At 51.8% G+C, this 14,797-nt stretch overlaps 1 protein-coding gene across 3 annotated transcripts in view; it reads left to right on the plus strand.

Moving 5' to 3' along the window:
* Positions 1–7,221, plus strand: part of NDST1 (N-deacetylase and N-sulfotransferase 1) — a 63,127-nt gene extending 55,906 nt beyond the window's left edge. For all 3 annotated transcript variants that reach the window (XM_032395264.1, XM_032395267.1, XM_032395266.1), the window contains exons 14-15: positions 1,272–1,374; positions 2,138–7,221. In XM_032395264.1, coding sequence (XP_032251155.1) covers positions 1,272–1,374; positions 2,138–2,257 — 223 coding nt within the window. In that variant the 3' untranslated portion in view covers positions 2,258–7,221. The remainder of the gene's footprint in view (positions 1–1,271; positions 1,375–2,137) is intronic.
* The last annotated feature ends 7,576 nt before the right edge of the window (positions 7,222–14,797 follow it).

The following is a 14,797-nucleotide window of genomic DNA, read 5'->3' on the forward strand; positions in this document are numbered from 1 at the left end:
AGGCCGGCCTGTGTGGCCGGCGCTCAGGGCTGGGGCGTGGTTGCGTGTTAACCGTGTTACAGACAAGTGACTCACGTACCTGTATGGGGTGGGGGTGGGTCTCAAGAGAGGGAGGAATAAAGTCACCTTCCCTGGTTACCTACTTGGGAAAGTCAGGCAGCAAGAATGTTCCCTTCTCACTGTCTTGGAGGTTGAAGGTGAAGAAGAGAAGCGGTCCTTTACCTTGAGGCAGACAGGAGCAGCACCTAAGGAGGTTGGGCTGTTGGCATCAGGGATGCCCGGGTTAGGAGACCTGTTACTTCTTTAGCTGTGTGACCTTGGACAAGAGTCTTAGCGCCTTCAAACCTCACTTTCCTCATCTGTAAATTGGGAATAAAGGTTTTGACTCCTAGACCTCCCGAGGGTCACTGTATTGTATGAAGCATGCATGTGGAGCTCTTAGCTCAGCACCTGGCACGTACTGATGCTCAAAGATCGTCTTCATCATCATCATCATCTTCTTCTTCTTCCTTTATGCCTACCCTTCAGAAGTCCCTGTCTCCCACACCTGCCAAATGTGAATTCTGTTTTCCGGCTGTCCTCATGCCGAAGCAGCTCCTAATGGTTCCAGATCTGGGGTTGAGTTCTGATGCCAGTGTGCCTCCCCTCCCCTTGGCAGCTTCAGATCTCGTCCCCCTCCCCCACCAAAAAGCTTTGAAGGCCCAGCATGACTTCAAATCCTGAAGGCAGTTGTGCTCTGTCATTCCTGAAGTTTACTCCAAAAGCCAAAACTTTCCAGTGATGGACATGCTTAAGCACAACTGCGGATACTGCATTTCTTGAAAAATAGACAATTTATAAAGACACACGCCCAAAAACCCCCACTAAACTTTTTCTTCCCTGTTGGGTTCTTGGGTAAAAAAAGTTGCTCAGCCCTGAGTAGGAGAGTGCTTAGGAAAGGTTTCCCCACGTCCTGAAGGACGGCACGTGATCCTGCTCTGGGTTGCTTGCTGGAGGGACTTGGGCCGCCCCGCCTGGACAAGAGCGACTCAGAGCACGTGAGCTGCTTTCTGCTGGGAAGAAGGGGGCAGGCGTGTTCAGTGTAGCCCAGGGCCGGCAGAAGCAAACCCCAGCCCCACACATCTGTCTATCTGTGGGTTCCAGAGCGTGCTTAGGGGAGTGGGTTTCATGGCCTAGGCTCTGCCACTCCTGGGGTCTGTGACCATTGCCTTAAGGTGGGAAGGGGATGGGCTGGGCCAGCTCCCATCCATAGGCTTTCCCCACCTCCACAGGTTTGATCCAAAGAAAGGATTTTGGTGCCAACTGCTCGAAGGAGGAAAAACCAAGTGTCTGGGCAAAAGCAAGGGCCGGAAATACCCAGAGATGGACCTGGATGTAAGTGGACACACTGCCTGTGGCGGCTGGATCACTGCGGGGGTCCCTGACTGGTGGGGGTCCCCTCTCCCCTTTACCCTGCACTCAGCACCTTAACGGCCTTGGCCTTTCTTGGGTGGTGTTCTTACAAGGAGGAAGTCGAAGCTGGGACATGGTGGGTTAGAATAGATTTAGTCCAGCGAGAATTTATTACCTTCTGCCTAGGGCTGAGCGCTGTGGGCTTTGAGGATGGATGAGATGTGTTCTTTGCCTTCAAGGGACTTCTAGTCTGGGAGGGAAATAAGTCACACACACACCAGTAAGAATACGAGGCAGGACGCGCTTCATGCAGTAAGAGAGCTGCACACAAGTGCTAGGGGATTTCGGAACCAAAGATGCTACTGAAAGGGACCCCGGAGGGGAGGGCCTCTGGGGCTGGGCCTGTGGGGACCAGGCAGCATTTGGCCCGAGGCATGGACGGATAGGCGTTCTTGTGGCAGAGAATGGCATGTCCAAAGGACGAAGGGCAAAGGTCACACGCCGTGACTTTCAGTCGTCCTGATTTTAATTAATTCCTTCTTTTCTCCCAATCACAAGAATTTTGACCTTGTGTACTGTGTTTTGGTGTCCTGCCATCTAGCTTTCTTTTGGAGGCTACCAAGGAAGATGGTGAATAAATGATAGGTGTGTGGGTTGACACTGACCGAGTGGTGGGTTTACAGAGGGGAGGGGTCCCTCTGGAATCAGCACATCCCTGAGCTCTGAACTCTCCTTCCTGTTCCAGTCCCGCGCCTTCCTAAAGGACTATTATCGGGACCACAACATCGAGCTCTCCAAACTGCTGTACAAGATGGGCCAGACACTGCCCACCTGGCTCCGAGAGGACCTCCAGAACACCAGGTAGCCACGGCCACCACAGCCAGACTGAACATATGTGATGGCCTGGACGGCCTGCCGCATGCTGAGCCAGACTGACCTGCAGAGTGGGGAGCTGGGCCTGGGCTGGCCAGGCACTTCTGAGCAATACTCAGCTGAGGCCCAGGCAGGACCGGGAGAAGAGCCCAGGCAGGTCCGCAAGCGCCTCGGAGCGTCCAGTGCTGGGTCTGTGGCCTCCAGGACCTCCCTAGCCACCAGAGGTCCATTCCGTTCACGGCCTTCCGTGGGGAGGCCACTCCCTGTTGGTGGAAGGCCACTTCCTAGTGAGAGGGAGTCCGTGAGACTTCCTTTTCTGTCCCTCACTGTGTTCTACCAACCATGCCCTCCCCTTCATCCCGTCACTCCCTGCGACGGCAGGGTCTCCCCTCAGTATTAGCTGCCATATTTTCCCTGTCCTCCAGACAATAGGGAGAAGAGCCCAGCAGGGCCTTTTGCCAAACAGGGGAGAGAGACTGGATGCTTCCCTCACTGATTTGAGCCAGGCACTTCGGAGGGGTTAGCTGGGTACCCAGAGTCACTGGGCTGGATGTGGGGGTGGCCACCTCAAGAGAACTCTGAATCTCTACACACATTCTGGTTAATACCTTCACATCTCACTTTCCCTTTTGGGGAAAGAATCGCTGATTCCTACAATATCCACCCAGTACTCAGGGCCTCCTTCAGGACCCTGGGGCACTGTCATGCCATTTGGACCCAGAGACCCAGGCCTCCCTCCCCCTGCTCCTCACCCTGGGATATGACATGTGGTATTTCCTGTGGTAAAAGACTGAGGCGGTTCAGGAGTCTGCCAGTATACATGTCCCAATGTACATATGTTGTCCCCACGCCCAGCCCCAACCTTGGCCCCTGGCAGACACTGGGCAGCGTGGGTAAGACTGCCATCCACAGCTTTGCCCCAGCTACCTGTGGCCAAGGGCTCCTAGAGACCCCCTTAGCCCCCCGCCCCCAAATACTAAGAAACTAAAGTATTTTAATATTTTGTTTTTTTTCTTGGTGCCAGAGTTTTACCCTGGGTGCTGGGGTTGCACTGTGTTATATATATATATAATGTGTATATATATATATTATATTTTTTTTGGTTGGGTTTGTTTTTAATTCAGTCGTACGAAATGGTGGCAAGCCCTAGTGTCCTATCTCAGTGCTAGAGAATGAGGTGGAAGGGAGGGGAGGGCATGTCTTCGTGTGTCCGGGCCTCGGGGAGACTGTGTGGAGGTGCCCCTTGGAGAGGTCTCTCTTCCCTCCCCAAGTGTCGCGGCTGCCCTGGGGCTACTGCAGCTGGACAGAGGTGGTGAGAGGCACAGGGAAGACCTACTCTCTCCAGGACACCTGGCTTCATGAAGCGCAGTGACCCTGGAGGAATTTTGGCCAAAGGAAACAGCAAGGCTGGGGTGGGAGGCCATGGGGCTGAAGGCCAGCCTGTCCCCTCCCCCCTCACATGGTGCTAGGTTGGGAGCTGCCCTGGGAGCTGGGCTGCCCGCCGGGACCCACAGAACTGTCTCCAGGCCCCCTGTAGACCACGGGATCTTGGGGCTGTTTTCTGGTTAGGGTCTGCTCCTACCCCCTTCTTTAACAATGTGAAGTGACTAAGGCTGGGCGCCTCTCCCCAGCCCCTCCCACTGCCAGTTCAGCTTCCAACCGACATCCAGAAAACCCTTTCTGGAGAGCCTTGTCTCGTTCAGAAGACTCTAGCATCTTGGGGCTGGAAGGGTCTTTCTATGGGTTTGGAAACAGGTCCAGAAAGGCGAGGCGGCCTCCTTGGCTGATGTCTCAGAACTGGGTGCAAGCAGGGCCGAGAATTAAACCTGAGGCTCCTGATTCTGAGTCCAGTGCTCTTCTTCCAATGCCACACTGCCTCTGAGCCCATCCTGGGGACCCTCCTCTGTGCCAGCTTCCTGTCCCTCCCTCAGTCACACCCGTGGTCATTCCAGGATAGGGGAAACCACTCCTTCCCAGCCAGGGTGCCTTTGAGCCTTCTCCGTTCCTGGTCTGCACGTGCAGTCCTGCCTTGCTCTCCCTGAGAGGTCCTCCTGCCGTCTGCGGGTGGGGGTGGGGGGACGGGTCTGTCTGACCTCTGAACCTGACCCCTTTTCTCAAGTTCTTCACCGGCAGTGGAGAAGAAAGGCAGATACTCAGCGGGACAACTGCATGTGGGTTCACTGTCTTCCGACAGAAGCCTTCCCATCATGCTTCTCATCCGGGCCCTTGAGCCTGGGAACCCAGTGTCAAGCCCGCAGGGGATGAGGAACAGAGTGGGGACAGGGTGGTGTGCCTGCTTGTACGCTCGTGAAGACTTGCCAGTGCCGGGGGGCCAGACTCGCAGAAGGGGGCGGACTTCCATAGGGCAAACCCCAGGCCTCGTCTCCCATCTTGTGGCGAGGGGCTCGGGCTCCGTGGCGTGTGCAGCCCTTTACAGCTCCCTCTGCTGAGATCTACCCTCTGCGTCTGGACGCCTGCCCCCATCTCTGGGAGCTCAGAATGACCGGTGGGCGGGCAGCTCCATTTCTCTCTGCCTCTGGCCTGAGGAAGGAGCAGGCAGGTTGGAGACCCCACGGGAGCTTGTGGGAGCAGAGGAAATAGTGGGAAATGTTGTCCAGGCCCTTCTGGAAGGCTGGGGACTTGACCTGCCACGTGTTCTGAGTCTGTCTGGCCACTACTACTTCTTCCCTTCCCACTGGTGAATCTTGCTCGTGGACCCACTGCCAGGACCTGTAGATATTGGGGAGGGGGTTGGACAAATCCGTCTAGGGGCTCTCAGCTACTGAGCACACAGATCCTCCTCATGAGAGAGCAAACCAGAGGGCAGTGGGTACAGCATCTCTGCATCTTAAGTGTTCACTGATTCACTGTGTTTGGCCAGAGAGAGAGAGAGAGAGAGAGAGAGAAAGAGAAACAGTTTAAATCATGTAGTGGACGCCGCCATCCATTCTCTCATCCCTCCCATGAGCCTGTGCCTGGGGCGGGCGCAGGCGGGATGGTCACCTGCAGCTGCCTCAGCCGTCGGGGTTCTAGAGCTGCCTGTAGCTCAGGCGTCCGGCACTTGGAGGATGAGTTCGAAGTTTAAAGATGGGCCTCTTGCGGGCCTGTGAGGAGAAGTAGGCAGCGCCTCTGGGGCCCAGCTGAGGGAGCAGCCATCTGTTCCCAATGGAGGACGACTCGGCTGACCCACAGACGTTGGCAGGCTCAGTAGGGAGCGGTCCCCACCAGTTTGTTAGTGAAAGAGCAAGTGAAAACACGTTGTACCAATTATCTTATGATGGACACCTACTACCCTCCATCTAGAGTTAAAATGAACATTTTGCCACATTTGATTTCTCACTCTTTATGTATATATTTTTTCCAAATTAGTTTAAAAGTAAGTTGCAAATACCGTGAGACTTGACCAAAATGCCTCCACCTGCATCCCCTAAGAGTTAGGACATCTCCGTATTGGCCTGTATCACGCCCAAGACAACAGTCATTTCCTAAAAACATCTGCTATTCAATCTGTGTTGGCTTTTCCCCCAGATAACTCTTACACCTGGTTTTGGAATCAGGATCCAGTCAGGGTGCATACATGACATCTTGTAACTGCAGTTTTTGTTCAGTCTCTTAAGTGCTGAAAAGTCCTCTCTCTGCTCGCTTTGGTTTTTTAAATGATGTTATTTCTGAGGAGAGCAGGCCTGCTGTGCTGTTGAAGTCCCACATTCTGGATCTGTGTGATCATTTCTTCATGGTGTCATGGAATCTGTTCCTCTAGCCCCCGTCTTGTCAAGGGGGATTTAGGCTGTATGGATTTCTGCCTTTTGTGCTGACTTGACAACTTCACTCCAGCCTGAGATGCCCCTCTACCGTCCCCTGTACCAAGTGCCAAACCAGCAGAAGGGCTAGGTGGCGCTCCAGGAGCTCAGGGAAGGGCAAGGAAGGCGGCCATTGCAGCGGGGCCTGGCAGTGCTGGGCCTGCTGGGAAGGAGGTGCCCCTGGTTCAGAAGAGCCTGTGCTGCCCCCTCTGATCCTGGCGATGGACCACAGGGCACCGAATAACATCTCTGTCTCTCTCTCTCTCTCCCCCCCTCCCTCTCTCTGTTTTGTGGCCTCCTGGTTTTTACTTCCTGGAGGCCCGTGGTCTGTGTGCACTGGAACAGAGCCGGGCCCCTGGGATGCACCAGGGAAGGGCCTAACTGGGGAACTGCCCCCCCTCCCAAGCTGTGGTGTGAGGAGAAGAGCCCAGGGCCGGAGGCAGGAGATGTGAAATTTCGTCCCAACTGGGTACATTTAGTAGCTAACGCCATGGTTTTCCTCCAGGACCTCAACTTCCCCATTTATAGGATGAGCAGATGGGGCAATGGCAGGGGTTTTCAAATGTCAAAGAAGAAAGCGGGTCTGCTCTAGTTGAAGTGAGCAGATGGAGGGCCCAGACCCCTGCCCTCAGGGCAGTGCTGGGTGCCTGGTTTGCAACCCTGGGCCGACTGCCCCTCCCAGGCCTCGCCCTTGCCAGCTTGGATAGCCAGAGATTTTGGGGGGGGGCATGGGCTTTGTGAGGGGTCAATGTCAAGGGCCTGGGGAGACTCTGGCTGTGTTTTATCCTAATAAGTTCATCCCTCCCTCTTTCCTTCCTCTCTCTGGCTCTTGAGAATGAAGAAGGAGAGGGTTTTCTATGACTGTGCTAGCTTTTATTATCAGCAAGAGGGCTCCTTTTGTAATTTGTGCATGAAATTCATGTCATTTCCTGGGGAGAGGAGAGGGCTGACTGGAGAGGGTGGGGGGCACGCTAGGGGAGCAGACAGGTTTCCTTCCCTTGTGGGGGTGGGGAGAGGGGGGAGAGGGGGTGCTACCCAGCTCACCTGATCAGGGCTCTCGAACCAGCCGTTTTGGGTTGTGTTAAAAGTGGGAACCTTCCTCCATTAATGTACAATCTCGAACTAACTGCTAATAAAGTGGGGTTCTATTTGTACGCACTGGTCATGTCTGTCTGTCTCTGAACTTTAAGAAAGGCCTGCAGGGGAGGGTGGGGATAGGGAGGTTCTCACCACAGCCAGTGTGGCCACCCCTGTGTATGGTGGGGATAAGTCATCTCACTCTTGGATCCTCAGTTTCCCTCGTCTTTGAGGGGTATGGAGGAATTTGGACTCAGTGGCCGTTCCTGGAGAATTTGCTTAAAATGCAGATCCCCAGGCTGCACGTCCAGAGAGTCATCTCTGGCAGGTGTGAGGTAGGGCCCAGCCATCTGCATTTTAACCTCTTCACGCTGAGACACCGCACTTTGGGAAACCTGGGCTTTGATTGAGGAGTCCTATGGATTCTCATTAACTCAGAGAGTCCCACTATCCGAGGAACCAAAACTTGGGTTAAAACACGTGTCTCTAGCCCTCCCAGCCTGATTGAGGGCTGAGCTTGAGATTTGCCTGGGAGGGGCAGAGCAGAGAGGCCCAGTCCGCTGTCTGCAACACAGGCCTTTGGACCTGCGCCCTCGGGACCCCCTGCAAAGCTTTAAAACAATGTGCATCCCTGGGCTCTCCGAAATGCACTCTTTCAGAACCTGTGGGAGTGGGACCCGGCAAAGTGCATTTTAACAAACTCCCTGATACACAGGAAGATTTGGGAACGCTGAACCAGGCCACTGAGCGCGAGGCAGAGAAGGCCCAGAGGAACGTGGACAGCTGCTGAGGGGCGTGCGAGGACACAGCTGGGAACACCAACATGCCAGCCCCATTGCATGGGGGCAGCACTTGCAGAGACCTTTACGGTTTGTCACCTGGGAGCTTGGGACGGGTCATGTGACATCACCAACACTACATGGCTGGAGGCTGCAGTAATGGGAGCAGCTCCAGAAGTTGTGATACAGAAGGGTTTCTGTGCCAGTTAGGGGGTCCGGCCACATCAGAGATTTTTGAGTTTTAAAATAGCTGGTATTTGTTTTTAAAAGAGAAAATTTGAAAACCAGGTGAAGGTAGGGGCACTCTGGTTGGAGTGGGGTCAGTGTCTGGACTCTCACCAACTAATTCCTCCTCTCTATCCCCCATATTATCTTGGAACCCTAAACTCCTTGAAACACAGTGTGAAATTCCAGCCCAGCTGCTCTCAGAGGTCCCAAGAGTCTGCATTTCTTTTTTTTTTTTTTTTTAATATTTTATTTATTTGAGACAGAGAGTGCGCAAGTCAGGGGGAAAGGCAGAGGGAGAAACAGACTCCCCACTGAACAGGGAGCCCAATGCAGGATTCGATCCCGGGACCGTGGGATCATGACCTGAGCCGAAGGCAGACACTTAACCGACTGAGCCACCCAGGCGCCCCAAGAGTCTGCATTTCTGATAGGTTGTGTGAATAAAGGCACATTAGACTCTCTTCATTCCCTAACTGAGGAGTCTACTCAAGGAATCTGGTACTCCAGGAGCAGTCTAGGCTCCTAGAAGTAGACATCTCCCTCAGAGAAGCTGTGGGTTATGTGCATAGGGCAGTGTGTTCCATAATAGCAAAATGCTGGAAACAACCTAGATGTCCATTCATGGGGGATCAGCTACATAGCTGCTAGCAGAGCCACACGGAGGTACAGGATAATGCAGTTGAAAATAATGAGCTCAGTCTTCAAGTCCTCCCAGGGAGATTTCTATGAGACTGACCTACAGTGTGACCATTTTTGGAAGGAGTGCTACATAGTGTGTATTCCTCCTGGGAGTGTAGATACATACCTCTCATACCAAACTGATAACTGGTCACTTCTGGAGGAGGGAGAAGAGACTGGGAAGAGGGCAAAGGTTCAAAGGGCACTTCAGCTTTGGCTGCAACACTTTTTAAAAAACAAAGATAGGATATTTGTACATCACTTGTGGAATGAAGGTCTTAATAAAAAATAACTAGAAATGGGTGATGCAGAAAGGGAGCTCCAGGCGCTTGGACTAGTGTAGGGATGATGCCATGAAGGCAGCCCAGGTGTCCTTGACCCAGCCCTTGGGCTCCCATCAGAGCTTGGGGCCGTGGAGTGCGGGGGGGGGGGGGCGGTTCTTGCCTTGCCACAGCTATCCTGAGCACTCATCAAGATCCTGAGCCGAGGATCCTGACTTGCTGTGAGACCGTAGGCAAGTCTGCCCTCCCTCTCTGGCCTGCAGAGCCCAGCTCCCACATGCTAACAGATGGGGGAGTTAGAGCCCACATCATCAGAACTGGACAACCTGCCATGGTATGAGACGGATTCCGCTGAACGCCTGTGAAGTTTCCGATAAAAGCATAACATGAATCCAGCCAGCAGGTACATCTCTGTTGAGAGACAGTTTGCAAAATAACTGGCCTGAACTCTAAGAATATCACAGTCATGAAAGAGAAAGGCTGAGAAATAGTTCTGAATTAAAGGAAAGTGAAGACATCTGGCAATCACATGTCCTGTGTGACCCTGGAAGGGATCCTGGGCCAGGAAACAATCAGCTATAAAGGACGCCAGAGGGAACACTGGCAAAATGTGGAAACGGACTGTGTGGATTGGGTATGGTGTTGTATCGGTGTTAAATTTCCTCACTTTAATAATTATACTGTTATTTAAGAATATAGAATTTTTCTTAAGAAGGTCACGCTGAAGTATTTACGGGTAAAAGCGAGGAAATGGAGCTTGAATTTGGGCTTATCCTGTGCAGTCTAGAACTCGTCCAGCAGGGGGCAGTGTGACCCCAGCTTCTCACAGCTAGAGTCCCTGCGAACCTCTACACAGAAGATTGGGCTGGTGGTTAATGGTGGGGTTGGGGGGGTAATAATATTACAAGTAATAATATCAATCAGTTATATCATATGAATACTAAAAAGCATTTCTCACTGTCAGGCCGGCCCTCTGCTTGCCAAGGACTACGTCTTTTAATCCTTGCAACAACTCTCTGAGGTTAAGTGTTAGTATCATTCCCATTATATAGATGAGGGATCTGAGTTCAGAAAGGTTAAGTAACTCTGCCAGGATCACACAGCTAGGAGTCCTTGGTCTGGGAGACTCCACAGCCCGAAGCACACGGGGCTGTACTGCGCAGGTGATCGGGCATGGAGCAGGATAGGAGAATCTACCCACTCCCATGTTCTATCTCCAACCACTGGGAACTCTGGACCCTGGGTTCCCAAACACCCACCAGCGCCAGACATGGACACTTCTTGCCTCAGAATCAACTGAGCAGATTTTTAAATTCAACTACCTGGCTGTGTTGCTCCAGATTCTGCTGCAGGAACTCTGGGAAGGACCCAGAATCTGTGTTTTACCAAGTTCCCCAGGTGTTCTGTCATGTAACCAGAGGCTGGCAAGTCTCGGTCACTTCAATCCAGCATGTTTTCTTCCTGCCTTCTATAGCGCTAGGCCGTGTGCTTCCGGGGTAGAACATAGACACGGATCCCTGCCCCAGACAACCTCCCAAGAAGCACCATAAATTCCCTCTCCTTCAAGACTTCCCCCTTCCCCTCCATTATGACATTTTTGGAGGCTTATTTCCTCTGCCTGTCAAATCCGCAGCCCTTAAATCTCCCTTCGTACAGGAAGTCGTCCTGGCTTGCCTCTACATACTCTCTGATCACAGATATCCATAGATGGTCATTAAAAAAAGGAAATACAATATTAAAGAGTATGATACAATAATACAGAATATGAAGTATGGGTTATATTACAGATAATTTTATTACAGCATATGATTATATTATCAAATGGCATATATTGTTATTATACTACAGTTAGGTAGATGATAGGCATACCTTTAGGCCTGATGTGGTAGAGCTAAGAAGGCCCATTTAGGGGGCGCCTGGGTGGCTCAGTCGGTTGAGCATCCGTCTCTTGATTTTGGCTCAGGTCATGATCTCAGGGTCGTGGGATTGAGCTCCATGTCGAGCTCCACATTGAGCCCCACATTGGGCTTCATACTAAGCGTGGAGTCTGCTTGTCCCTCTCCCTCTGTTCCTTCCCCTGCTCACGCTCTCCTCTCTCTCAAATAAATTAATTAATTAAATTTAAAACAAAAAGAAGGCCCACTTAGTCTCTTGGTTCTTCTCTTTCCCATTTTACAGATAGGTAAATTGAGGCCCCGGGGCAGATAATGGGACTCTGGTGAACTTGAAGATCCTTGGTCCCCATACCACCTATTCATGAAACTATAAGCTCACCCATGACTGAACCCCAAGTCTCTAACCACCTGGCTCATAGCAGCTTGTGGTCTAGAGAGGGGAGGCAGAGGGAAGTCCTCAGTGGCCAGCCCAGCCCCCACCCAGCCCCTAGCGTGAAGGAGGGCCAGGGCCATCTGCACAAGCTGGAGTCAGTTACCCAGCTGTTTATGGGTCTTTGCCTCTGGTGTTTATAGTTCCGCCTTCGGGTCTGCTTTGCGTCCCCACTAATTAGAACAATACTCCAGGAGGCGGCGCGGGGTGGTGGGGGAACCACTGACGGGGAGCAGCGGGCTGGACCTGTGCCCTGGCTTCTGCCTTGCCTCGCTCCAACAAAGATTTCGGGCCCTTTTCAAGGACACACAAGGGACAGCAAGATGGCGTCAGTTAAAATCAGGTGAGAGAACAGGCACATGGGGGAGGGGAAAAGGTAGACAAAGGCTAAGAAATGCAGGCAAAATTTGGGGCCAAATCCTTCCTTTTAAGAAAATACACTTTTTGGGCGCCTGGGTGGCTCAGTTGGTTAAGCGACTGCCTTCGGCTCAGGTCATGATCCTGGAGTTCCGGGATCGAGTCCCGCATCGGGCTCCCTGCTCAGCAGGGAGTCTGCTTCTCCCTCTGACCCTCCTCCCTCTCATGCTCTCTGTCTCTCATTCTCTCTCTCTCAAATAAATAAATAAAATCTTTAAAAAAAAAAAAAGAAAATACACTTTTTATTTTTTATTTTTTTATTTGTATTTATTTATTTTTATTTATTTGACAGAAAGACAGCGAGAGAGGGAACACAAGCAGGGGGAGTGGGAGAGGGAGAAGCAGACTCCCTGCTGAGCAGGGAGCCCAATGCGGGACTCAATCCCAGGACCCTGGGATCATGACCTGAGCCAAAGGCAGACGCTTAAAGACTGAGCCACCCAGGTGCCCCGAAAATACACTTTTTTAAAAGAAAATCACAAAAATGATAGATGTCCATTGTGGAAAATTGAGAACATACAGACAAATGAGAAGAAAATTTTTGAAACTGTATCCCACCGCTGCTCATATTTTAGGACTTTGCCCTTCTGTCTGATGTGTAAAGTTGTTTCTGTAGAAGTGGGAATATACTGACATTCTGTTTTGCAAACCTCTTTTAAATCATAATAAGTTGTCAACATTTTTGCGTCTTACTAAACATTTTTCTACTACATCAAATGATGTCATTTCCACTTTTATTGTGATACAAGATTGTTGTGAAAGAATTGGAATCACCAGTAGGTGCACAAACTCTGACGTGGGAGTGTCCCTCTTGGTCTGGTCCCTGGGGTAACACTTCTAACTCTTTGGTGGGACGCCTTCACACGTTGTCCTAGGCACGCTGTAGAGCCTGGGTCCTAAGTTATTTAATGCTCCCCTGGCACTGGACATTGAGGTTAGGCACGCCGCCGTGGCTTGAAGCCCACAGGCAGCCAGTGTGTTCCGGGAAACCTCCTGATACCCAAAGCAGATCAGTTTCTCCCAGAAAAATCTCATCAGTGCATCACAGTGAGTGACGTCCTCAGTAACATGCTGGAAAACTCAGGAAGGAGTTCCGTGGGGCTTCTTCCTTGTGCAGTCATGTTTGTTTATATATTTTTTAATTAATACAAGTAATTTGCATTTATAGCAGAAATTTTTAAAAATACAAATAAGCCAAACTAAGAAAATGAAAATCACTCAACACAGCCATAAGCACTGCTGTAAGTAATCATCAAAGCTCATGTTTATCGGATGCTTGGTCTGTGCCGGTCTCACTGCGCTAAGTGCCTAGTACGTACCAGAGGACCAGGTCCTCCCCACTTGACAGATGCTGCGAGTCCAGCTTTTAGGTTTGGAGACTCATCAGTTGTCTCCTGGCTACAGGCTACAAAGTCTGCCTTTGACCCTAAGCCTTCTAGTTTCCGAGGCTGCATCTTACCCCACAACCCTGCTTCGTTTACATATCTGCCTGGGGGCTGGTTTTCCTCTTCCAACATAATGTTTCATAATCTGCTTTTTTTTTTTTTTTCTGCTTAGTGATAAATGATGACCATCTTCTGGTGTCATTAAAAATTCTTCATGGGCTTTAGTTTGTGAATGTACCACATTTTATTTAATAGTTGAATACATGCATTATTTTAGATTTGTAATCTCCTAAACAAAGCCACACTGAACATTTTTGCCACGCAACTCTTGAGAATGTCCACAGTTATTTCCACAGGGCTGCTTTCTCTAATGGCCCTCCCTGACCCATCACACCAAAGGGCAAGGAGGAGAGTGTGACGGGGTCGGGGGGGGGGGGACGCCCAGGCACACCTAGCTCCTGGCTGAGCTGGTGCTGCTTGAGAGGGACGGTCTGTGTATAAAGAAGACAGCAGGAATGTCTTGTTCTTTAAACTGTGCTCCGAAGATGGTTTCTCAGTGGAACCACTAAAAGGTTAAGAGCTAGAAATGAGCTGCCCAGCGAATGACCCACACGTAGCCACATGAGTGCATCTCCCTTGACTTCATAGACAGTTGAATAAGAAAAGGAACAAGAGAAACAAGTCTGAAAAGGTGGCATCCCATCTCCAACAGAAAGGAGAGGAAGCATCTCCTTCCTCCACAGAGATAGATTAGATTCTGAATTTGGGCCCAATTCCAGAGAAAGTCCACGAGGCCCTAGGGCTCTGCTCCCAGAAACACCTGGGAGGATGCTCTGGAGCCCAGTGGGGCAGATTGGGCATCCTGGTGCACAGAGTGCTTGGCTGGGTTTTGGAGGACTAGCTAGCCAGGGCCGGGGACGAGAGGGTTCAGGCAGGTGAAATCATGGGCAAAGCATGGAGGTGAGAAATGGAGAACCAACGGCTGCTGAGTACCTGAGGGGCCTTAGCCTGGAGAGTGGAGAATGGGGACGGCGGGGGGGGGGGGGGGAGTGGCAGTTTAAAGAAGGAGGGGTGACGAAGCTGGAGGCTTTCACAGGGTCCATGGGCCTTTGTCCAAGGTGTAAGGAGTCTGCACGTGACAGTCTGGTGGTAGGACCCGCATACTGGTCCAGTACAAAGAAACATGATGAGTTTTTTGCCTCTCCCTGACACTTCCTCCCTCCCTCCCCTCTGTTCTCAAATGCCCAGAAGCCTCTTCTCTGTGCCAGGCTCAGCCTGCTGGTGGAAGAGAGGTGGGGAGGAGGACATGGGTCCTTGGGCCCTTCGGACTGGGTCTTTGGAACCTCTGTGGGCGGGGAAGGAGGCTGAGCAGGGACACCAGGGAGCACTGCCCCCACCAGCCCTGTCCACTGGAGACTGTCAGAAAAGCAGCTCTCAGCTCCGTGAACGGCTGCCCTGTGCCGGCCACCCAGGCAGCAGGTGGGGGAGAAGGCAAGAGCCTGACCTCTGAAGCAGCATCGTGCGGCCTCACACCCCAGCTCAGCTTCTCCCCAGCTGTGTGG

This window comes from Phoca vitulina, unplaced genomic scaffold (assembly GCF_004348235.1).
Source record: "Phoca vitulina isolate PV1807 unplaced genomic scaffold, GSC_HSeal_1.0 scaffold83, whole genome shotgun sequence".
NCBI classification, from domain to species: Eukaryota; Metazoa; Chordata; class Mammalia; order Carnivora; family Phocidae; genus Phoca; species Phoca vitulina.